General features: G+C 40.6%; 1 protein-coding gene across 2 annotated transcripts in view; it reads right to left on the bottom strand.

The window, feature by feature from the left end:
• Positions 1-25,176, bottom strand: part of zfyve9a (zinc finger, FYVE domain containing 9a) — a 35,416-nt gene that overhangs the window by 3,292 nt on the left and 6,948 nt on the right. Inside the window, exons 2-18 of one of the 2 annotated variants that reach the window (XM_041993305.1) lie at positions 23,025-23,129; positions 21,996-22,103; positions 19,040-20,472; positions 17,811-17,910; positions 17,317-17,493; positions 16,967-17,130; positions 11,858-11,966; positions 11,349-11,471; positions 9,981-10,136; positions 8,880-9,104; positions 6,225-6,307; positions 5,747-5,851; positions 2,975-3,125; positions 2,670-2,750; positions 1,614-1,776; positions 687-792; positions 71-247 (exon numbers count right to left, since the gene is read on the bottom strand). In XM_041993305.1, coding sequence (XP_041849239.1) covers positions 71-247; positions 687-792; positions 1,614-1,776; positions 2,670-2,750; positions 2,975-3,125; positions 5,747-5,851; positions 6,225-6,307; positions 8,880-9,104; positions 9,981-10,136; positions 11,349-11,471; positions 11,858-11,966; positions 16,967-17,130; positions 17,317-17,493; positions 17,811-17,910; positions 19,040-20,472; positions 21,996-22,065 — 3,423 coding nt within the window. In that variant the 5' untranslated portion in view covers positions 22,066-22,103; positions 23,025-23,129. Of the gene's footprint in view, positions 1-70; positions 248-686; positions 793-1,613; positions 1,777-2,669; positions 2,751-2,974; positions 3,126-5,746; positions 5,852-6,224; positions 6,308-8,879; positions 9,105-9,980; positions 10,137-11,348; positions 11,472-11,836; positions 11,967-16,966; positions 17,131-17,316; positions 17,494-17,810; positions 17,911-19,039; positions 20,473-21,995; positions 22,104-23,024; positions 23,130-25,176 lie in introns of both variants that reach the window. The other variant, XM_041993304.1, reaches the window with a different exon arrangement.

Raw genomic sequence — 25,176 nt, forward strand, 5'->3', positions numbered from 1 at the left:
TGTATGAAAGCACCAGAAACATCTTCTTCCTTTCTGTTCTCATTCTTCCTCCAGGCCTCCTTTATCCTACCTGGTCAGAGTCTAGAGTGACCCTCAGTCCCAGTTTGGCCATGCCGTCCTCCTTCAGCAGCTTTAGGTGTGGACACAGAGCCATGCAGAAAGCTCTGGCCACATTCTCTGTCAGCCGGCTGTGATCGGCCGGGTCGCTGAGCCCGTTGGTTTGGTCTTCGCTCTGGAGGAAGAACACCTGAGGGAATCACACAAAAACTTTTAAAATCTGATGCTAACAAGGGAGAGGAGGAAGAAAATGATGCAGGGTCTTGGAGGAGGAAAGGCGGGTGAATGAGGGTTCAGTTGGAAAGAAATGTAGATGTAATTTTTTTGGATTAACGTTACTTTAAGATCTTTGATAAACATATTAAAAGAAAAGAAAATGTCTAAAAATGAATTCATGTGGTGGTCTAGTCCTTAAATCATAGTATGTACAGAACGGTTAAGTTCTGCATTTTGCTATTAAATCCCTTCTTATTCAGCTGGGATGTATCCTGCTGGTGTGTCACACCAGAATTTAGTTTATCCTCCATTAATAAACCTGCAGCCTCATTTTAACATTTGGTCCTGGAAGACTTCTTGAGTGGCCTGATTTTATTACTGGTGTTCAGCAAACTAAGTGGTCTGTGCTGTACCTCAGTCCAGCGGATGACTTTGCCATTTGCTTTAAACTCAGAGCCGTGGAAGATCTTCACACTAGTGATGGATTCCATAGATTTGCCATCGATTGGACTGATGACGCTGAGTAAAACAGAGAAAATTTTGTATAACTACATGTAACTAGAAAATACAAGCAGAGACAAAGGAAGGACTCCAAGTAAAACTGATCAGGACTCCATGTGGCACACAAATTCAATTTCTCAGCAGCTACCACTAGTCTGCCCTTGAGCAAGGCGCTGACCTGCCAGCTACTTTAATGGAGCAGCAGTTTTGCAGACATTGGAGACTCTGAGGTTGTAGCCAGTTTGGTAAGGTTTTTTCTTTTTCTTTTTTTTTTGGGGGGGGGGGGGGGGGGGGGGGGGGGGGGGGGTCTAATTATATTATATTTTGTACAGTGGCGGCACACACACCAGTCAACATTCCTGGAAATGTTCCAGTGGAAATCAAAAGGCGGTTTTGTTTTTAAAACTGACCCCAAGCCAGATTTTAAAAAAAAACTGGATAACTGCCATGCTGGCAAATCATAAAACCACATTGGATTAGGATGGAAAACAGTTAACGTTTTTCTCTTCTATTTAATCTAGAACAAAAATAAAGTGCAGCATGAAAATGAAAGCCAAGCACTAAATAAAGAACAGATAGTTCCAAGTGGGCAGCTGATGTAAAAAGACAGTATCACACCATAATGGTAAGTGACTGCAATTAGTTAGCTCTCTGGTTAAGTCAAGGCTAAAACAGTCTCCATGAAGAGAATATTTTGCTAAAGAAATGATGTAGTAAAATTCTTTCTCGATCTCATGGCCATGCCAAAAGTGCTCAGATCTTCCCCACAAAGATCATCATGAGTGTGCATAGAGAGGTTTTACAGAAAAAGTGCCTCCTCCTTGTGTCTCCCATCTCACCCCTTATTAAAGTTGTGATCATCCTCTGTCCACTGGATGTGGACGAGCTCTTGGTTCTCTTCCTGGTCGGCTTTACCGCATGTAATGGTGAAGTCCTTCATGTCCCTCAGGGCTTGCCGAAGAGAGTCCATGGTTTCAGCTGTGATCTGGATCATCACTCCATCTAAAAGATTCATTATTATGATTACAGCTGAGAGAAATATGTCAGTACACATGAAAATCGGTTTATTTGGGTGGGTTTAGGGGCACATAAGAGTTTGTTTAAAATCGGAAGTGTGCAGCTGGATTCAGACATAAGATAAATATAGTTAATATGAGGAGTGCAGGATCCACAAAGCTTTTATTTCAGCTTGATCTGCACTTGATAAATTCAATAATATCACATTTGATAGAATGAGGCATTTCAAAGACTTCTGCTACACAGAGATATCTTGGTTGTCACCTGAACAAGCCTTTCATGAAGTTGCAGGAAATATAAGAATATGTGAATGAGTTATCTCCATCTCTGAACAAAGAGCTGACTGATGCGTTTTCAGATTAAAAACAACACGTTGCAGTCACAACAAGCAGAGAAGTCCTGGGTTAAATATCATCCAGTACAAAGAGACTCTTAACTTTGTGCTAAACAGAGTTGAATAATGATCAAAAGCAGGCAGTTTCCACTGTAGATAAAAACAGTGCAGTGGCACTTCCAGAAGGTGTGAAAGACTATGAGCCACGGAAATAGGGGACCTTAAAGTTAATTAAGCAAAAATGAGCAACACTAACAAAAGTTTTAAATAATTTGAAATGGGTATCTTTAGAGTTTTAAAAAAGTATTTTACAAACATATAAATAAATAGGGGTCAAAGTCTATTGAAGGGCTGTATTTTTTAATAAAACAACTGGGAAGAAGGGCCATGTATTTCTGGATATTAAAGCACATTTATTAGGTAATATTACTGTGTGGTTTTCAATATATCACAAAAAAACTTAATAAACAAAGTAATCTATTATGCATGACTTTCCCCCCTTTTCTTTGTCAGGTAAAGTTTAGTTGGTTTTCATGGTTCTCACCTTCCACAATGCTGGTCTTGGCTAAGAAGCCAGATGAGGCTTTCAAAGCACCACTGAACACAAAGAAGCAGGCTCCAGTAACTGAAGAAACAAGACAAAAAGAAAAATGATCACCACTGCATATTAGATGCACACAGCTGACCTGTTTTTGGTTTTGAAAGGATGAGACAAATAATAAAGTGACACCCAGTCAGGAGGAGGATTTCCATGCAAACATGAACCTTCCAGACAACAAACTGGAAAAAAAAAAAAACATGATGGCAATAAGGAAGTCTTAGAAGTGAAGAGTGTGTTTGCTTCAGCACCTTTGCGTGGCTGGTGATGGATGCTGATTGCCTGCGTCTGGTAGTTCCCATCATCGTTCTGGACACACACCAAATGCGAGTCGGCTCGGTCGTTGAAACACGCCCCCATGGCCAGCACGTGTTCATTGGACTTGTTCATGGCCTTCATCAGCTGCAAGGACACATAAAGCATGACTAATTAAGCAGCCCTTTGGGCTGTGTGCTGAGGAAAATGGGCTTAAGGGAGGCTGTCTGGTTAAGCCTAATTGCAGTGGGCTTGTGGTATTGTGGTGCAGTTCTTAGTTTAAACGGGATGGCACTGAGATGACAGATTGCAGAAAAGGACACTGACACTGGTGGATATCAGCAGTTGAAAGTACACATATTAATTCTGCTGAAAATCCCGTTTCTGCATCTCTTTGAAGTTATCCTTTACTCATTAGACATAAAACTGAAAATCTGGAGGGCTTTAACCACTTGCTGCGCTAAAGACTTGCCTGCAAGCTGTTAAGTGAAGGTTCCCACTTCACATTACTGGCTTCCCATCTGTTAGCTCATCAGCAGCCAAACCCTACAACCAGCACCACACTCTGCACCACACCAGTCTTTTTTAGCCAAATGGCACTTAATGGGTATCACTTCTTTTGCTTCAACGTTCATTCACACCCAGAAGGGAGTAACGTTATCACACGTGGGCAGCACAGTGTCCAGTTTGCTGCAGGGATCCTGGAGAGTTTGCCATATATCACCTACACACAAAGAACATGTGTGTTGATGTTCAGGGAGCTTAAAGAGAGTCTCCTTCACTGATGTCATTAGTCAGAAGAGTTTAAGGATCACAAAAAATGCACAAAGAAAGGCTTGATTTGCCGTTCTGTGTATGGAATCTGTTTAGATGTACAGATGCAATAAAGTTGATTTTAACAAACACGTGTGGACTAAACCTTTGAGTTTCCACTGTGAAAGGAAGTGATGTGTTTTATTTTAGTCCTCTGAGCACAAACTGTCGACACAACCTCTGCAGAAAATCCACATCGTTTGGTAACCATGGTAACAAGTATGAGAATTTTGAGTTCTGCTTCATGCGACAGCTTCTCATTAAAAAAGAATGACACAACTCAGAATGAACATAAAGTAACTATTTGCTCCAATAAGAACCATGATACTTTTTTTCTACATTTCTCTTTATTAAACATATTTATATGTTGTCTTTTAAACCGTTTGGTTCAACAAAGTGTGCAATATGAAGATGTTTCTCTTGTAATATACATCTGTCATTTCTTATATTTAGGATTTGTTATGGATTAAATAACCAACCTTGAATATTTTTTGCAGCTGTGAGCGAGCCAGTCAGCCAGTAAATATTTCAACGAGTACCAGAAAAAATAAATGGGTACTTTTTTTTTTTAAACTGATGAAAAACTGAATGGTGCAACAAGATATAATTCTATCAAATGACTACTTATTTGTTTTTCCTCAAAGTCACTCCCTCCGACTTAAAGGGGCAAAAATATTTTGTCTTTTTTTATTTTAACTATTCAACAATTTCCTAAAGAGAATCTAATCTTGAACTCTCTAAAAACACCTTAAAAATTGGTGCCTTACTTTCTCTGCTTATTAAAATCACCACATAACTCATTTGCATAACACCTTCATAGCAAGTAGTTGGTCGTGCCTAAAACAGAGTGGTAATGCAGTATCTTGTTTAAAAATATTCCAGAGTGAAACTAGATAAATCAGCAACCATGTGAAGAGAACACTACAGAAAGGAGCTTCAATGCTTCATTTAATTACCTAACCACAGGAAACATGAATTAGAAAAGGAAATTAGATCATTTTATTTCACAATTCCTTGTATCTGCAACATTTCTATACAAAGGTTTTTGAGTTTCCTGCAGACACTTTAAAGTACAACCTTGAAAGTGAGCAGCATATAATAACATTGTTTTGTTTTGTATGGATAAAAATCTTTGTAATGAAGTTATATTTTCTATTGTATCTTATTTTACCAACATAATAAATACTTAATTAAACAATATCTTATTACACATCTAACAACTGCCTGATGTGATTTTTGTGGAGCAATTTTTGAGTAACTCATCATAGCTTAGTGCAGTGGTTGACAAGTAGTGGCCCGCGGGCCAAAACTGGCCAGAGCAAAGAAAGTCTCTGTGAGAAACTGCCTGTTTAGCTGTGAATGTTTGCTGCCAGCTTTAGCAATAAACCCCACACAGCTCTGCTAGTTCCAGTAGAGACCCGTGTCTGCTTCACCACTGAAGAGAGCTCAGCAGAGCAGACTGGGGCTTTTTAAAGGTCCTTAAAGAGACAGAAGCTAAAACGACTGCAGCGGAGGTGTGAAGTCAAGCATGACAATAATGTGCTTTTTGAACATTAAAATTGTTAACCTATATTAACCCCTCAAATAAGATTGTACACCAGTAAATCAGCACATCATGTTCCTTCAGCTTTGCCATTTTTGGAGATGAATGGATGGAATCACTGTGAGGTACAACTCAGCATGAAACACACTGAACAACTACCAATCACATCTTAAGATGTACATCAGCCAGCCTGTCGATTATAACCAGTATCACTTCTCCAAAATTTCTTTTGTTACAATTCTTTTTTTATTTGGTTGTTTTTGTTGTGTTTATAATTTGGTGCTGAACCAAAAATACAGGCCAACACAATAACTTTACTTTTCAGGTCAGACCAAACAAACTCAACTACAAGCAATTATCACCTCATTTCTAATTTAAAGACGGTGTCACAGAATCTAAACCAGGAGCTCACCTCATTGTAGCGATTGCTGGGGATTTTGATGCTCGTCTTTCGCACCTCCATGTCCACAACCAGACCTTTGACCACTGGTAGAGTATACTGATAGTTACGGAAGTCCTGCAAACAGGGATGGATAGACAGATATATTTTTTTAATCTCATTAAGTTAAATGTTTATTCACATTAAATGCATAAATCAATGCATTATATTTACTTTCCTGTTTGACAAAATTGATCCTAATACTGTATGCATACTTTATACAGAGTGGAAATGTACATGATGAGAAGTTAATATTCACCCATGAGAAACATTTGTTTAAGCACTTTGTAGAAGCTAGACACATTTAAAAAGGTACTACACAACTGCAGACCATTTATCATTTACAAAGAGGCTGCAATTAAATGTTAAGAATTGTGTTTCAGGCTGGTTTTTCCTTTCCAAGCTCATGAATTCAATAACAATAGAGAGCAAAAACATTAAGTGCACTTACTGCAAGCAGATTCATGATGGTGTGACCGGTCTCTCCAAACAGAGGTTTTCTGAAGCGAACACTGAACAGTGGACACGGATAAACTGGAAAACCAGAAACATATTCATTGGCAAATGCAAAATGCAATAATACTCGACTTATTCAACTCCCACATAAATATTTGTCATTTTCTTACAAGAAAATGACAAATACCAAAAATACCAATCTGGAAACATTGGTTTGTTATTGGCTTGTTAATTTACTTCTTTGGTCCTTTGGTGGGGTTATTTGTGTGTGTTACTGCTGAACTTTCCTTTCCTGATTTTTTCCCACCTCTTCATTAATAAATGCAAATAAATTGAACATGAGACCCACACATCAAACACAGTGAGCTGTGACTGCAGTGAGAACACACTCCTAATCCACAAATGCAAAATGCCTTTTTCTTTAGCAACCGAAGCTTCTTAAATTACTATTTTTAACCTTATCTCAGCCAACAGCTGGAAAAAAAAGATCTAACCACAAACTCTCAGCAGCAATAAAAAGAAAAAGAAAGATCTCATCTTCAAGCTGCAGCTCAGTGGGGATCTTTTCTCTGCTTTCTGCTGGTCAGCTCTTGAAGAGTTGAGTGCAGTGGGTCAATTTTATGGTAAAATGAACATTTTGTGTTGAAAATACTTCAACTGAATTTTGTTCATGTATTCTTTACATACTAGATGGATGAAGGGAAGCGGCTTAAGCAAGCCAGGCAGTGCTCTGTGCTGGCAGGTCTGGCTGTGAGAGAAGAGGATTTGGTAAAGAAGAGTCTCTGATAAAAACCACACACCAGACTTCTTGATTTACATGAGCCGCTGTGGGGAACCTAAGAGAGCAGCTACAGGCTTTCTCTGACAACTGACAGGCTAAGCTCTGTAGATCAGTCTGTGACTTTGTTTTTTACCCTAACAAACCATTGGAAGATGGTTCATGCTCTACTATAAAGTTCCTACATTTGCGGTTATGTTTTTTCTTCTTACAAGTATTAAGTAAAATGACACATTAATACCAAATACAAAACCAGTAAAACACAAACAAAATCGCACAACAAATTTTCATAAAACTCAAAAACTAAATAGAAGTCATGACAAACTTCACAAGAAATTTGACCATTTTTACAATTTGCTGTTTAAGTTTTGTTTAGCACCTTCAGGCTTCAAGTTGTTTTTCTGTTATCGTATTGAGTAAACTAAAATCTTCTATGTTCTGTTTCCCTGTTGTGTATCCTTTAAGCAACAATACATACAAGTTTCCAACCTTAAAACTCGGTGCTTGTGACTCATTTTGACGGCACACTGACATTCATTATGCAAATTTGTGGAGCTGTTGTCGCCCTGAAGCGTCCCGAGGCTGAGAAACCACACTACTTTCTGGATCATGTGACGGTGGCATTTTATTTATGGCACCGCATCACAACTGAACATCAGCGCTGGCTGTTTTGAATCCGCATCATAGTCGATTCAGCAAAGAAATGCAAAAGGACATTTTTGGACAAAGGGAGAAAAAAAAATAAAGTGACACAACGGTCAAACATCAGACAGACTTTTACTGGTTGAAGAGAACTCCGAGAAGAGACAGGATGCAAGAGGGATGGTGAACCTGCCTTCATTAGAGAAAAAAATGCCAAAATTCAGTAGTGCCTCTTTATTGAGGCATCATCCTTGAAAGCATCTTATCTTTTCAAGCTCACATTAATAACACAACTCCATCTTTACAACATTTGCCCCTCCTTCACTCCTTACTCTACTGCCAACCTGATCCACAGCCTTGTCACCTCCCACCTTGACTACTATAATTCCCTTCTTTCAGTTTACCGCACAAATCACTCACTTCATCTGATCCAGAATTCTGCTGCCCACACAATCACTAAAACCACGTCCTCTTATCACATCACCCCTGTTATACAACAGCTTCACTGGCTCCCCATAAATTCCTGATTTATTTCTAAAATTCATCACCTCAGTCCTCCATACCAGTTTTCGCACTGGTCCACACTGCCATCCCCTCTCGTTCCCTCAGACCCCTCTCCATCTCATGGTCCCCTCCCCTCGCCTCGTCACCATGAAGAGCAGGGTGTTTAGACACTCTGCTCCCAAACTCCCTTTCTCCTGACCTCCATAATGTCAACTCCCTCCTTCTCCATAAATCTTGTCTTAAAACTCACCTGTTCAAACTTGTTTACAACCTTTAACATTCTTCAAGTCATCTGTTTAAACTGCTGTATTTCTACTTCTTTTAACCGTTTTGTTACTCCTTAATTTTGTATTGCATTTGAACTGCTTCATTTTATTTTACTTTCGTATTCTATTTATTTTGATTTGTCGATTTGAATTGTAAACTGTCCTTGTGTTTCCTGAAAGGTGCTCTAAATAAAATTCTTGCTTTTTCTTTTAGCCTGTGTTTCAGTGTTTACTCCACGTTAATTCCAGGGTGACAGTATGGTTAATTTCAGTTCCTTCTCCAACTTTATCTCAGTTGAAGCACCCATTTTCTAGTAATGGAGTTGGCTCTGACACACATCCAGTTTTGACTATGTGGATCGTCAACATGTTTTTAAATCCGGTTTTGTACAAACTTCTCAGACTGAAACATTTCTCATCACTCTCAGTGACTGATTTAAGTGTCTGATGCTAAACTCACATCGGTACTCTGCTCCCAGTCTCAGCATAAGGCGGATGGGGAAGACTTTTGCCCAGGGCGTTTCCCACTTCTGGATGAGGATGCCGAAGAGGTAGGGCGGATTGGGCAGTAGCAGGTCCTGCAGCGACTGGAAGGAGGGGCTGATGTAGAGGAAGCCGCCATGTTCCTTGCTGCCCAGGAAGCTCTGCGTGAAAAACGAGTGACTCAGGTGGCTCAGCACGTTGCCTTAAGGAGAGGAGGAAGAGGAAGTTAGCAAATGTAGGAGATGAGAGGAAGCGGAGGAGGGCTTGGTGAAACTGGGAGAGGACAGACATCTGAGATGGACAGACACGAAAAAAAAGGTTGATATCAAACATTGTCACTCCTCCTAATGTTACTCATTGCAGATTGGAGTCTTGCTAAACTCTGTAACGTATTAAAACCTTAAATTACCCAAAAAGGGTTTAAGTTTTTCATAATCTTTTTGATGGGTCGACATCTTCAGACAGAACCCAATTCAATACCCTAATGACAAGACAAAAAAAAAAAAAAAACAAAACCCTCAGGAGTTTGGACTTGCTAAAGCCAGCACTTCTTCCCAAGGTCTGACTGACGCAGACTTAATCAGGAGCGACAGTCACAATATGGCTCCCTTCCACCAGCCTGAAACTGCTCCAGCTTGACTATGAAACAGGAAATAGCCTGAGGGGAGCGAGCTATCAAAGTCAGCCAATATTAGCGTTTTTTTATTTTTTGCTCTGCACCATATGGAGGTAAAAAAAACGCAAGACAAGCGCTGGCAGTGTCACGCCTGGAGGGTGACAGTAGACCAAACCGATGTTTGGACTATTTTTCATGAAGCAGACAACATGGTGGTGGACAGTAACCTGGTTTCCAAATAAAGCTCAACAACTATGGTCTCTGTGGAACAAAAAGTACAGCTCAGACATTTTCTCCTCAGATTAATATTTATTCATGACATGAATTTGCTAATTTTTCACTGGGCAGCGGTTGAATGAAACTGGGGGCCTGACCTGTGGACTTCCAGACAGAACAACTAATGCGCTGCCGTCTTTCAAGATGGACCCACGGGAAAGGTGGAGCTGCTAGTTTGGTTCTTACCACTGAGAGCCTCCTGGTAGAGCTGCACAAAGTGGGTGAATATGTCCTTTGGAATGGTCTTCTCGTCAGGCAGACACTGGAGCAGCACAACAATCTCTGCCTGACCGACAGCATGCATGCCCTTAGTCGTCACATACCAGCACTTCCGGTTAACATCTGAGGGTTAACAGAACAGAAAATCCATCAGGACATGGTTACAAATTACACAGAAGACATGAACATTTCACCAGTCTCTTGTAAGCAAATATCTAGTAAATATGATGATTTTACACGAGTTATAACACTCGAGGCTCAACTCGTGTCTGAGATAAATGCTGTCAGAATAGCAAAGACAGTGAGACAAGCTTAATGCTGCAGAGATTAAATGTGTGTCGTTTTCCTTAGATTATTTATGCATATTCTCAGCAAATGGTAATTTCAAGGCACTTTATATAAAGAAAATCTCAATAATTCCCTCTCTGAAAGCATTTCCAACAGTTTGGATAAAAATCTACAAATGTTTTATTTAGGAATCTGCTTCATTGGGCAAAGAGGGTGAAATTACTGTGATTAGTTGGAAAAAAACTTCTAATTCTTTTCTATCATTAAAGATGTTGACTTTAATCCTTATGACAACGCCAATAATCACAAAACCATTATGCTTTATACACTTTAAAGCATAAAAGTGATTAATTTATTACAGAATTGTAAAAATGAATCTGGAAATTTACTCAAGGGTTTTCACATTAAGGAAAGACACTTATTGTTGACTAATTAAACAACTGCGGTTTTCTTTTTAAAAATCCATTAATGATGCAGATTTGAAGACAGGGGTGTCTAGCTCCCGTCTTCATGGACCACTGTCTGCAGGTTGTACATATTTCCTGCTTTAACACATCTAAAACCTGCAGGATGGTTGTCCTTAAGGACTGACACTGAACATCCCTGCTTTAAGAAGACAGACAACCTTCCTTCAATGATTTATTTTTTATGTACAGCTGTCCATTCACCACTTCTTCCTGCCATTAGAGGCCAACATTGCCTTAACACTGAAGCTCGTTCTGAAATGTTCCTATCATATTGTACTGAATACAGTGGAAATACTTGTGCAATAGGTTTATATGTGAGTGACAAAAAGCATTTACTAAGCAACAACTGAATCCAGCCATTTATCACATTCTGTGTCTTAAAAGGATGCAAATGGCTTTGGCATTCAGATACTCAGTAACTCACAATAACTAAGCCAAATCAAGCATGATTTTTTTTTAAATGCAAACCAAAAAAAAAACAAACAAACAGGTATCTTATCATTTCCCATTACTAAAGATTTATTTAACTCCAAAAATGCCCCCTAAAGTCAGGGTTTTATGTTCTACAACAGTAACTCACAGTTCACAAGCTTGACCATGGCGAGTAGGTTAGCGTTGAGAACGAACACCAGGGGGTCTGGACCTCCCTCCTCCAACTGCTGCATGAGGATGATCTCTGAAGGCCTCTCCTCTACAGCGTAATCTGCAGGCAAGTTGTAAAGCAGAAAAAGCAGGCAAAGGGAGGAGTCACGGTAAAGTCAGGTAAGAAAAGCAGTGGATGTGAGACGGAGATGTAAGAGAATTGAGGAGGGGGAGGTTAAAGATGGTAAGAGTTATAAGTGAGGCTCATGGAAAAAAAAAAAGCTACCAGGATGTAGTTAAGCAATTGGAACCCCTCTCTATCATTTAAATATTACCACAACATTCCCATGTAAGCAACTTTCTCCTCTTGTTGGCAATGGGTGGTCAAAACGTGAGTGGTGGCACAAAGCACAGGAGGAACAGACTGAACAAGCACAAACAGCAGCAATGAGGAGGCAGCAGAATGGTGAGGATGAGGGCAAGCACCTGTGATGTGGCCTCCCGTACCTCCTTTGACTCCGGTGGAGATGAGGATGGGAGGGAGCCCGTCCTCCGGGATCAGACTGAGAGAGCTGCCCACGGGGCTGCCCACCGGGGCAACAGGGGTATGGGCTGCCTGAGAGGTGGAGAGGAGGGGTGGGGGATGTGCAGTTAGATGTACTGTAGGTTATAACACACAGTGAAATGTAATAATATAGTGACAGTAGAATCCCAAGAGAGTGCTTATGGCTGTGAAAATGGATAGAGCAGGTATTAACAAGGATTAACTATGGTCAAGGCAAACCAGTTGAAGCTATAATCACAGTCAAACGTGCTCTTCTGTGTCTTGTGGACATCTATCACAACGACCAGGGCTGCACCGAAACATTTACTTTTTAACTTTAAATTCACATTTAAAAAAAAAAAGGGAATGTTTCCCAACGTTTATCTGGATCTTGCAACAACTATTCCATCTTGGTTTATCATAGCATCAGTGTGTACTTGCCAACATGATCATTGGTAAGAGTGGCATACTGTGCCTTGACAGCCAACCCTTAGATACACATAGCTCTGTTTCTTGTGTCTCTTTTCCGCTAGTGCTTACTCAGCTCTATTTGGCTCAGCTCGGTTTAGTTGTTTTCCATTACAACTGAGTACGACCTCAATGTGAGTGGGGTCAGTATAGCGAGGTGCCCCGAAAGTCCTAAGACATCATTTGTATGTGACACCAACAAGACACAACAGCTGCTGCTAAGTCTATTCTAAGTCTACTTTTTAATCAGACTCAACGTAAAAAAAGAGAGTTAAAGAAGGAGGTGAGATGAAACACACTGGAGTTTTGCAGAGTTATTATGAAGGAGTCACTCCCATGACTCATCCAGTGACGTCACTCCCTGGTCAATCTGTGACCAGCAGTCTGTAGATGTCACATTTTTGGCTTGATTCAGGTTGCTTGGAACCCCAAGTAGGTGCTAAAATGTACCTGCTACCAGATGCTCCTACCAAATGGAAAGCCCTAAAAATTGAGTTGAGTTGAGCCAAATATGTACCAGTGGAAAACAGCTATAACTGATACTGCCTTCTAGTGATTCAGCAGCACGTCTTCTTTATCAAAAAGTACAATAATCCCACACTGAAACAAACATCAGCTGCGTTAACATGGAGCACTTTTGATTAGATCAAACGTCCATTCAAGGAAAGGCAAATTTATTTGTACAGCACATTTCATGTACAAGACAATTCAAAGTGCTTTACATAAAACATTAAAAGCATTACATCAGGGTGCAGGAAGCAATAGCAAGTGCATTAAAGAACAAACTTTAAAAGAAATAAAAGAAATTAAATAAAAACAGAAAGAAAAAAGCTCAAATAAAATAGATAAAATGCAAGAAATAAAGTTCCAGTGTGGGGAATTTAACTGTTGTTTTGATAATAGGCAGCAAATAGAAATGTTTTTAACCCTGATTTAAAACTGCTGAGAGTTTCAGCAGACCTGCAGTTTTCTGGGAGTTTGTTCCACTTGTGAGGAGCATAAAAGCTGAATGCTGCCTCTCCATGTTTGCTCCTGATGGGTCGTGGTTAAGCGCCTCGCATGGCAGCTTCTGCCATCAGTGTTTGAATGTGTGTGTGAATGGGTGAATGTCATGTATGATGTAAAGCGCTTTAGTTAAAAGGGCTATAAAAGTACAGACCATTTACCGTTTACCATTTTCATAACGAACCAGAAGATCCTGAATGTATTGTGGTCCCAAACCGTTCAGGTCTTTGTAAACTAACAGCAGGATTTTGAAGTCAATTTTTTGACAGGAAGCTCGTGTAAAGATCTGAGGATGGGAGTGATAGGATCTACTTTCTTGGTCTTAGTGAGGACTCGAGCAGCAGCATTCTGGACTATCTTCAGAATAAAGATGCATAATGTGAACACCTCAGCTTATCTGATCAGCCTTGATCGGAACGAATTTTCAATAAGATGGAGAAAGGTGGTTTTTAACCTTTTTGCAATGGGATCAACAGGAAAAATGAACCATGTATACACTCATTCGAAAGATTTCTGTGGTGTATGTTGTTCCTGTGCATACTTGAACCACGTGGGAGTTAGATGGCTTGATCAGTTTCAGGGAAGACTTGAAAAATGGTGGCAGTAAACCAGAACTGGATGGTGGCGGATATGTTTTTGTTGGAAACAGAGAGTTAGGTTAGGTACACACACAAAGATTATCGGGCTGTTTTTGTCCTGATTTTGCCTCTTCCTGACCAAGGGCGGCAAACGCTCAATTATCTTATGTCTTATATTATTTTCCTATAAAATTATCATTTAGTCTGAGGTGTTTAAAGAATGAATTCGTCCCGACAATCGGCTCTGAAACGGATCATGGCCAACAATCGAAAGTATTGCATATGTTCAATATTTACGACCAAAAGTCTTCACGTGTGGGTGGAAAGCCGACAACTCCTGAGGTGACTGTGTAGTTTGTGACGTGGAATGGAATGTAGTCAATCAGAGAGCGAGCTGACTGGGGAGCAAGGAAGGATATAGCTGTCTCCAGTCTGTTATTTTTTTTTTAGTTCTGGATTTTTCTGTTAACAATAGTCCCTAAACCACCATCATTCCCTCGTCTTGTATGTCCTCTTCCAATGTTGGATGTTGTGTTTTCCTGTTGTTGCCATGGTTCCTCTTCTTCGTTTTTCCGGTTGTTGCCATGTTTCTTCTTTGTTTTTGTTAGATCCCGGTTGATCATGCAAGATTTCTGGCTCAGAGGACTAGATTCTAGATCGGTTGTGGGACAGCATCGTTATGTGTGTGTTGAGATTATCGGAGCACACCACACACAGTATGATCAACACTGTTAAATGCCTGATTTTTTATCTTCATGTGTGAGTCTCAAACAGGTAAAAAAATCTCATCAGATTAAAAAAATCTTTATGTTTACCTAGCCTTAAGGATTACTGAGCATCTTGACAGTCAAAAGGCACAAACTAAAAAGGATAAATCTTCATTGTCTTCTTCTAAATTAAAATGCAACAAGCCCTTTTAAAACCATTACGATTATATCTTTCCATCATGTCAACGCACAGTAGTGATGCGCGGGTCGGGGTTTTTTCCGACCCGCGGGTCCCGCTCTTTTAAAAAAATTGGACCGCACCAAACCGCCCCGCACCTCCGCTTCTATTTTTTTAACCCGACCCGCCCCATTAAAACACATGTTATGATATTGACGAATGCATTTATTTAGTCTGAGAAAGGTGCATATGGTCTCCTAAATTGGCACTGGTAACTGGCAACACAAAATGTATTTTGGCAAATAAATAAAGTGTTTTAAAGCGTTTAAGCGTTTAAGTGTTATAAAGCACATAGCCAATGCTGCTGCTGTTGTCTGCACTGATTACCTCGTTGAACCTGTTCCAAACCTGTGATTTAGCCATTTGACCCTCCTTCTTTTTAAGGACGTAAACTCCCGAACGAAAGTTATTCAACACTTCTTCTTCCATCTTTTGTTGCTTGTCTGCTTGGCGCTTTCTGCACCTGCGTAGCCTACTACGCGCCGACGTGGACATTACGTTATAAAACGTGACCTGTGTTTAAATAACTGATAAATATTTTGTCTTACATATTATAGTAACAAAATGCAGACACTGATTAAGGTCTTTATTTTCAGTTTGACAAAAAATAAAATTAATAGATAGAACTAGATATTTCAGAATAGTAAACCACACCAACCCGCCCCGCAGTGAAGCGAAAATTCTTTGACCTGCCCCGACCCGAACCGCGGGTAACCCGCGGGACCCGCGGGTTAGGGGGCGGCCCGCGCATCACTAACGCACAGATCACTTCATCTATTGTCCATGTGAACATGCCACCTGGAATCTGATCAGCTTGACTTCAATTAGATAGATTCAATAATTGCCCATGTAAGCATACCTATTGTGAAAAGGGCTGTAAACTTCTAAACAAATTTTCTTTTTATTTATTTATTTATTAAACAACCAAATAGCCCCATGAGTCAAATGTACTGCAAGTGTAATTTTTCAAACACTGAGACTGATACAAAACAGATATGGTGTTCTTTATCCATCCATTATCTATACCACTTCATCCATTAAGGGTAACGGGGGAAGCTGGAGCCTAACCCAACATTTAGCAGGTGAGAGGCAGTTCAGGTACAGAGACACAAACAACTATTCACACTAACAATGTCTTTGGACGATTCGAGGAAGCTGGAGTACCTGGAGAGAACATTCAAACTCCACACAGAAAGACCACTTTCTGACTTTTGACCCCCAGTCAAGGCTCAAACCAGCGATCTTCTTGCTGTGAGGCTCCGGTGCTAACCACCACACCACTGTGCAGCCTTGATGTTCTTAAGTTTTAGGTAAAAGTGAAACAGTGGATACTAAATTAAAGCATCTGATGTTAAAACTTCTCCACATGAATAGTTTGCAAAAATAAAAAAAATATATAAATAAAAAAACAAATATAAAAATAAAATCTAACAGAAATACATTTCTCTAACTGATGTAACCTGAGTTAACCAGAGCATCAGAAAACATCATGCCACTGTTTCTATGGGCTGCGAAGAGCAAAGTTTGGTTGTTTCTAATATTCCTGAAAAAAAATAGTCTCACTGGCTTTCCCTGTGTCAGTGTTGAACTTAAGAACTAGTAGACTCTTAAAACTAGTAGACTGAAACTGTCATGTTCACTTTAAAATGTAAAAGTGTGATTTGAAGCTCAAGTTTAGTCTGCATAGCATCATCTGGTCATCTGAGATTGAGCGATTTTAAACAATTACACCACTCTACAGGCCATGAATCACCCTGACAGCTGGCATTCAGCGACTTCTGTTTCGTTGTAAGAACTTATTATTCATGTTACTGGCTTATCATAAACGATCCAAGTAAAGAACATTTCCGCTTTAAGCAGTTTACCCGAATGGCATTTCTAATTCTGATTAAGCCACAAGGAATGCTTTTTCTAAATTCTGTTTGCTGTATTAACCCCATAAATCCAGCAAGTAAACCACCACAGAAAGAGCTTCTTGTGACTACTTTCATCCACCATGGCGCCACAGCTAATGTGACTCTACAAGCCGACCTAATGGCATTAGTTGGGGCTGAATGCTTTTCACACTGAGCTCACCTCTGAGGACTCGGATGTAGAAGATTTGTTTGAATATGCAGAGATTCCCCGTGACTGAGAGGGAGCTGGGCTGGAAGTTGAAGGTTTGGAGGACTCTGCTGTGTCACCGTTAGGAAGGACCCCATCAGCGAACCACACCCTCCTCTGGTCTCGTGAGAGGGACCCTAAACAAGAGAGATTCTGTTGGTTTAGAACCCATAATCGGATAAAATCACCACAGGGTTATGTCATTGAAAACGGCAAACTTGTAATCTAATTATACATTTTTATTGCAGCCGGGACAGTATGTCACTGCAAAAGGTGAAAAACAAGGTTGAAAGAATATTTTCTATATTTGGTAAAGGTCATACCCTCATTGCCAGGCTGCTTCAGGACTCCCACGGGCACCATGACGGTGGGAGGGGGGGAGCTGAGAACCCCAGAGGCCTGAGCCTGCTGCAGAGGGGGGATGGTGGAGCAATACTCTGCTGGGTTGTTTGGGTTTGGACTCTGATTACTTGAAGTAGCTGGTGTCTCCCATGATTGAGCTGACAGAGACAGAAAATATCAGGAAATACTGTAAGGGACTGATCTGTGTGTGTGTTCCATAAGCAAACAATAAGTTCCTGGTAATTGTACTCTTATATTACCTCTTGTCAACCTTTGACAGATGGACTTAAATGCAACTGCTTGTGCCACAATTTCTGCTTTACAAATGATTTTTTACCACTGCAACATGTTCTTTTAACATATCAATTTACCATAAGACTTTTCTCACAGAATATTAAAATCGAAAAGGACCCAGGTTAACGTATTAATATAAAATATATGTTGGAAAGAGGAAACACTGCTTAATGATGCTTACCACTTGTCAGGGCTGAATGACAGGTGACACAAACGCGTGCCTCTTTCCTGTCCATGTACACAAGCTTACACTTCAAACTGCAACACGCTGCGCAGAACACCTTAAAAAATAACCACAATAACACACAGAAATGCATCATTTACACCACGATCTTACAAATGGTGAACACAGACAGCTTATTATTTAAGTTTGACCTTACAGATGCTGCAAAGATACACATGAACTGCAGCTGTATACAAGACTTTCAGTGTACTACCACTTCATTACACATCATCCTCCAGTAACATATATTTAGTTAATGACTTAACAAAGAGTGGATGATCCTTTTCATTTCAGAGCCCTCACAAGTCAATCATAATCTGCTTTCTGCATCAACCACTCTGGCGGTAGATGCTCTAAGGATTGTATTGCGCATTGTGTTTGCATCCCCAGTGCAGGTGTAGGTATTACTGCAGAGCAACCTCCTCCCAGCTCAAGTGGCAGTGTGAGTGTTTGTTTACCACCATGGGAAATTAAGTAGCAATCCAGCGATTTTCTAGTGCAGTGTCAGCGACCACATCTTCCCTTTAAAGCCCTGTGTGGACACCCTGTGACATGCATGGGTAGCACATAAAGCTGGAAAGCTACCTCCACAGCCACTGAGTCTATCTGCAAACAAATGGCTGAATAGAAGCTACATTATTAAAGTATTGTCTTTTTCAGTCAATAATATTTCTTAGGATCACAGAAAATTTGATTTTGCTAACCACTTAGCATGTTTTCATAAATTTTATGAAGTACTTATATATTCCTGGGACCATCTTTTGCAAACTACCATCTCTCAGCAGTTTTATTACAATACTGCATTTTACATACAACATAAGGCAAATTACTCACATATCAGAGGATGTTTGGAGACCATGTGTTAGTTGTCTTTTTTGTTGTACTATATCCCAGTTCGTCTGTCTACTCTGGGTTCAGGTGAGGTGGCACAATTGGGTGGTGATGTCTTTTTAATACTAAAAAGCTTACCCCAAAACCTAATGCACACTAATTATATTTTAAAGGATTGAAAGTCACAATTTTTAAGGCAGCTTAAAAAGAAAGGGGGAAAAACTGAATAGATAAATCTCTACTTTAAAATCTATTCATAAGCATAATTTTAAAGAACGTACCCTGAAACAACTAAATTGTCCCTGGAATTTAGGTCATATTGCTGTAATCAGTGTTTGTAACTGAATTTCACTGACCTTGCCACAGGCCCTGCAGTGGTGCCTCCTCTTGGTGAAGGTGAACTTGACGTCACATTTCATGCAGATGGGAGCCTGGGAGTCCGGCACCCACACTGGGGCGACCTCTCCCAGTGTGATTGGAGCCTTTCTGCACAGAGCACCCTGCTGACCAGCCTGAAGGTCATTGTCTGGGCTCTCTGAGGGCATCAGTGATGGAGAATGGTCTCCGTTCACACTGACCGCACCCTGATCCGTGCCACCAGGCGATGCTTCAGACGGCAGGCCTCTCCGACACTGGTTGTCGAGGTTCTTGTTCTTACTTACAGCAGACGGGCCGAGCTGATTCTGGACCTGGCTCGACAGCGGTTGTGGGATCTGGAGTTTGAGGCTGACTGGCTGCTTTGGCCGTGCCCCTCCGTAGGGAACGCTGACAGGCTGAAGCCGGTTGTTGTTGAGTTTTGGTTGGTTGCTACCTGACCCCACTGATCCACCTTCACTCGTCTCCTGCTTGCTCTCCTCCATTTCTTTCTCCTCAGTTACAGAGTCTTCCTTGGAGGGCACAGAAGAGGGAGAAAAGTCTTCCTCCTCATGCTTCTCCTCCGTGTCCTTAAGCTTGGAGTTGCTCTCGATCTCCTGTTTGAAACCATTAGGAAGGCTGGTTATTCTGTGGAGCTGGTCTATCTGTCCTTCAGGATCGCATCTCTTTTCCTTCTCCTCCAATCTGGCCCTACCAGGAGACATGACTTTCTCCTTAAACTCACACACAGTCTGAAACACTTCACCCCCATTCACACTTTCTTCCTGCTCCTTTTTTGAGTTAACAGTTTGCCTTTCTGGACCAAAGTCTTGTAAAACAGCAGTGCTGCTCTCATCTTGAACACTTTCCCCATTTTGCGTTGCAGGTGAAAGATCTGGGAGTATATTTTCAGGGGGACTTTTTTTCTGTCCTAATCCCACCTCAAAGGTAAAGTGGGAGTGAGTAGTAGTGGAACTCCCCCCTCCAACTGAGCCAGGCGCCTCTCCAGGTTTATGTGCCTGGTCAGGGGCACCAGGCTGGACTCCTGTAGGAGAACTTATCTCTTCGCTGAGCCCATCCAGCTGTGGGCTACCCGGGCAGCCGTTCTCCACGGCACTACAGGCCGTAACAGGGGGTGGCAAGAGGTCGTCGGTGCCCACCAGCTTGCCAATGTTTGGTTGAGGGAGGGGTGGGCTGTGGACGTCGGCCGGCCTCTCCTCTACCCAGGATGAAGGTTCTGGCCCAGGTTGCCTTTTAGGGTCAGCTCCTGGCGAGGCACTGGAGGATGAATCGCTGAGGGACTTAAAGGGAAGAGGACTTTCCCGGGGACTGAGATCTGCATGGGCCAGTGCAGGGTTCAAAGAGAGCATGTGGGCAGGTGGGGCCAAGATCTGAGTCCACTTGGCATCCGAGAGAATCGGCGTGTCTGTTTCATCTGCAGAGACAGAAGAAAACTTCAGTACATTTTATGAGAAATGGACAAATACATGCAACTAGTATAGATTTTAATTGCTAGATAACCAGTATTTTTCATTGATCCTTACATAACACATTAAAAACATGAATCAACAAGCATGTATTTGCAACTTTAAAGAAACCAAAAAATTGCCTTCAAATCTTTTGCCATCTCACCTAAACCCAAAATTTTGCAACATATGAAAACAGCTATTTCTGCTCCGAGTCTGTGTGTGTGTGTGTGTGTGTGTGTGTGTGTGTGTGTGTGTGTGTGTGTGTGTGTGTGTGTGTGTGTGTGTGTGCGTGCTTGCTTTGGGCTTTTATTAGCTCTATTTTGGGGAAATTTACAATGAATACACAAAACAGCTATTTCATTTTTTGTGAAAAGTTAATCATTAGCTAGTAACTTTCTTACTCTCTTTTTTCAGTTTGTAGAATTTTTGTTGCATTTAAGACATAAAAAATAAATAAATAAATAAAAAGAGGTGACAGCTGGTAAAGAGATCACCAACTAAGAATATCAAGACAGAATGCCTCAAAAGAACCACCACAGAGAACTGATACAAAGATACACACTCCCAGGTGATCGACACAGCTAAAAATGGCATGAACAAACCAGGGGACAAATTGAGAAATGAGGTTGGCATGGAAAGGGAAATTAGTGTGTGGATAAACTGGAAAATTCTGAGAAAGTGGGCCAAATGCCTTGCGAGTCCCTGAGAGAAATCAGTCAAACTGACAAGCTGACATGAATGCTGTGTAATAAGATTGGAAATTCTTATAATGTGTATTTGAAATGACTTTCTCGTATACCCGTGTCAACTACTACACACTGTTCTCCTCCCTCCACTGGAATTTATGCTAAGCTGTTTTAGTGTGTGGTGTACCAGATTCAAGCACACACACACGCATTAACACAGACACACACACACACAAACTTAATCTGCCAAGCTGAATCTCTGGCAGAGGACACAGTTAATCACTCACTGCCAAAATACACACTCAGCTCACAATGCCGATGTGTGTGTGAGAATTAGCAGGACTTGCTTTTTTTTGGGGGGGGGGGGGGGGGGGTGTCATCATCCATGAATGCAGAAAAAGCAGTTTTTCATCTACAATAAGCAAACCTAGTCTGCAGATGCACAGCTCAGTACTGCAGTGTTTACTCTACAATTACTATAAATAAACTCTATAAAAAATGCCCTAACACAGTTTCTTATTGTGATCATTAGGGGGGGGATTCTCATCTTGCATCTCTATATACTTTGACAAAACCCCACAGGCAGTGGCAAATAAATTAGTCCCATTCCTACACAGCCTGTCCTTCTAGAAATATCACTCAAACTCAGTGGGTGGAGGCAGATTACACGACACCTTGATTATTTACCAACAGAGGTGTCCTCATTTCACCCTACACCTCGTCTCATTCATCTCTCTTTCAGCTCCGTCTCACCAGCTGCCCGTTTTCTGATGGCAACTATCCAAACCAACATCAGAGCTCACCTTCGTTCTGCTCGAATTCGTCCAGCACCTTGTCCAGGTTAAAGGCCTCGGCCTGGAAATAATTCTCCATGGGTCAGGAAGCTCCACCCTGCCGATGGCCGTGTGAACCTGAAAAAAAGAGGAGCTTGTTCTCAGCAACAATTTGTTTCTTTATGACAAGAAGATACCCTCCATGGTCTGACTCATACCTCCCTTTTCATATCTCTGTACCCCGGTTCACTTAAATATCATTAGTAGAAACAGCCCCTCCGGCTTCCTATTGCTCTCATTTTCCTTCCAAGCAGTTCTCTCTCATATGAGTGAGGTCAAGTCATTCTTATGATTTGAAAGCTTCTTGGCTGAATTTACTAAGCTGGAAATGCACTTATTGGTATTAGAACAATTAGTCAAATTAGAATACTGATACACTCTCATTGATCTAAAAACCTCAGCTCAAAATTTACTCTAGAAATGAAAAAAAACCTGCATTTAGAACCTATATTAACAATATTCTCTGTATAAAAAAAGTTCACCACTTGCTCTCTGGATTCAGAAATGAACAACTTGGTCTTTTAGTGCAAATGTTTCAGAGATAAAAAAAAGATACCCAAATTTTCTCAGTTGAGAAAATGCTAAATAACTGAGGTAATACACATACAATCATAATAAAAAAGTTTGTTTATTAGTTTCCATTAACAAGTTGTTTCACCCTCTGATAACATTTCCTTTGAAGCAAAGGTGCTTGATGAAATAGCCAAAGTTCAGACACCATTGATGCATTGTCTTAATTTGCTTATATGCTGAGACACGTATTTCACTTGGTAAAATATCATGCAAATTCATATGACTGGGTAATTTACAAGTCAAGTTCATACTCTGTACTCTGTGTACTCTATACAGAAGGTTATCCAGTAATGTGAGTGATAAAATCAAAACATCATGTGAATGAACTGTTTTATTGCTAGAAACACTCTTTATAATTATCCACCCAATCCTGACTCAAGTGGAAATGTCTGTTTGGACAGGCCATAAAAATATGTTAGTTCTCACCTGCACAGAGGTCCTCCTCAGCAGCCCCAGGTGGTGGTTCTTCCTCAGTGGGTTTCCCTCTTAGTTCTCACTTCACCCAGTCTGGCAAGCGCCCAGCGCCCACACCTGAGACACAGAGGGGGAGCACCTTTTATCAACTTATGTTGCTAAACATGCTGCTGAATTACTGCTGGTTGCACTGCAGATCGAGTATTGCTACAACTAAAAACAGAGTTCTCTTATGTATCACACCGATCAGTCACAACATTAAACTGACAGCTGAAACAAATAGCACTGATCAGTTAGTTACAATGCAATGTTCTCAAAATAACTATTGGGAGCTGGAAGTAATGTGGATATAACTTGTCTGTCACTATCAGGATTGGTTCCTTCAGCAGGTGAATGCACTTGGTTCACGCAGCAAATACTGCACAGGAATGAGAATATGCTGAAAAGCCAAAAATTCACTGACTTGACCTGCAAACTTCCCAGATCACTATCTGTTAGCATCTCTGGGATGCAGCACAACAAGTCTGATCAGAGGCCTGACCAGCAAGCCAGAAGAAGACTTAAAGCAAATGTCCTGGAACCAGACACTACTGGACACTGACAAAGATCCTGTGTCTCTCAGAGTGCATCTATCACTACTGCAGCATTTACACACTTAAAAAAGGTCCCGACCAAAATCGATGAATGCTTTTCCTCCAATACAAAGTTTCAATACAGCATAAATGTTGTTGCATAATCTTGCTAACAAACAAAATGCAAAAATTAAAAATTAAACTCTAGAATGGACTGAGAAATCTATTGTGTAAAATGTGAATACTTGTATAATTTATGTGTGTATTTAATTTATAATACTACTTGAAATATTTCTATTTACATAATCACAAACAAAACAAAACAAAAAAAAAAAAATAAATAAACATAATGCAGTACTCTGTCCCTGCAGTTCCAAGCAGAAAGAGCCATAGAAAGTAAAAGCTGGCTGGATGTAATGAGTGCAGGTTTTCTGTATTTTTAAGTGAAATTCTGCATGTTAAAGGGTTAGACATTTAACTTTCGAGTTTGTAAACTTCATGCAAGAGCTTTCCACTGTTGTAGGGCTAATTAATTGAAAAATAATCACGAGGACAAACAATGATTAAATTCATTACTAGCTAAAGAACAATCAGTGATTATAAGTCATGATTAAAAGGAAGGGAATCATGTATTCATTAATATATCAAGAAAAACCTGAATCACAACAAAATACTAGAGCACTTTGTGATGGTTTATTAAAGTCATGAATCAGCTGAAAATAAAGTGCATCATCTATCTCATCAGTTTAATGCACAATTATATGCAATCAGCCATTACCCATCCGAGCTCGACAAGGTAATTTGAGTCATGAATGCAAAGCGGCTGAAGCCTGAATCATTGCACAGTAAACCTGCCCAGACTGTCCTTGTTCACAATGAGACCTTGGAGTTGGGATGTGATGTGATGGAGTGTGTGATATGTGAGTGCATGTGTGGGGGCTGCAAATGAGTAACAGACTGAATTTCAGGGTCATTCTCAAAAAGGAAGAGACATACCATGGATTACACTAGAGACCAAATTCTCTGGAGAAAGAAGGCCTACAAGAGACCAGTAGCATCAACACATTAATTGAAAATGCAAGCATAGGCATGATGTCAGCACAAAACATAGATAGGGCACGGGACACACCAATCAACGACTGGTTATACCATTTCAGCCAGGCCAAGAGCAAGGCGCAAACAAACTGCTCACACAACAAAAAGGAGTCTTTCAATTAAGATAACCTACAGACGAAAGCAGCAAAACTGCTATTTAATGGAGTGATGACACGTGACTCTTACTTACACTAAGCACAAACAATGACATTTTAAAAACAATCACATACTATCATTATTTTAAACCACAATTTGGCAGCCAACATGATAATCACTTACTAATAACTGATAAAACCCCTGCATGCAACTCTCCAACCACTGCCTAAAACAGTCTTTTATCACCTGTGCAGTTCCTTGTTACTCCAATGAAGTACAGTAAAGCTGTTCTAGCACAGATTGGTATTAAGTAAAACGTTTCTGTGCACACGTGGGTGTGTTCGTTTGAAAACATGCATCCCAAAGAAAGTTATCCTCAACAAAACTGAATTTAAGCAATG

Source organism: Melanotaenia boesemani, chromosome 8 (assembly GCF_017639745.1).
Source record: "Melanotaenia boesemani isolate fMelBoe1 chromosome 8, fMelBoe1.pri, whole genome shotgun sequence".
NCBI lineage: Eukaryota > Metazoa > Chordata > Actinopteri > Atheriniformes > Melanotaeniidae > Melanotaenia > Melanotaenia boesemani.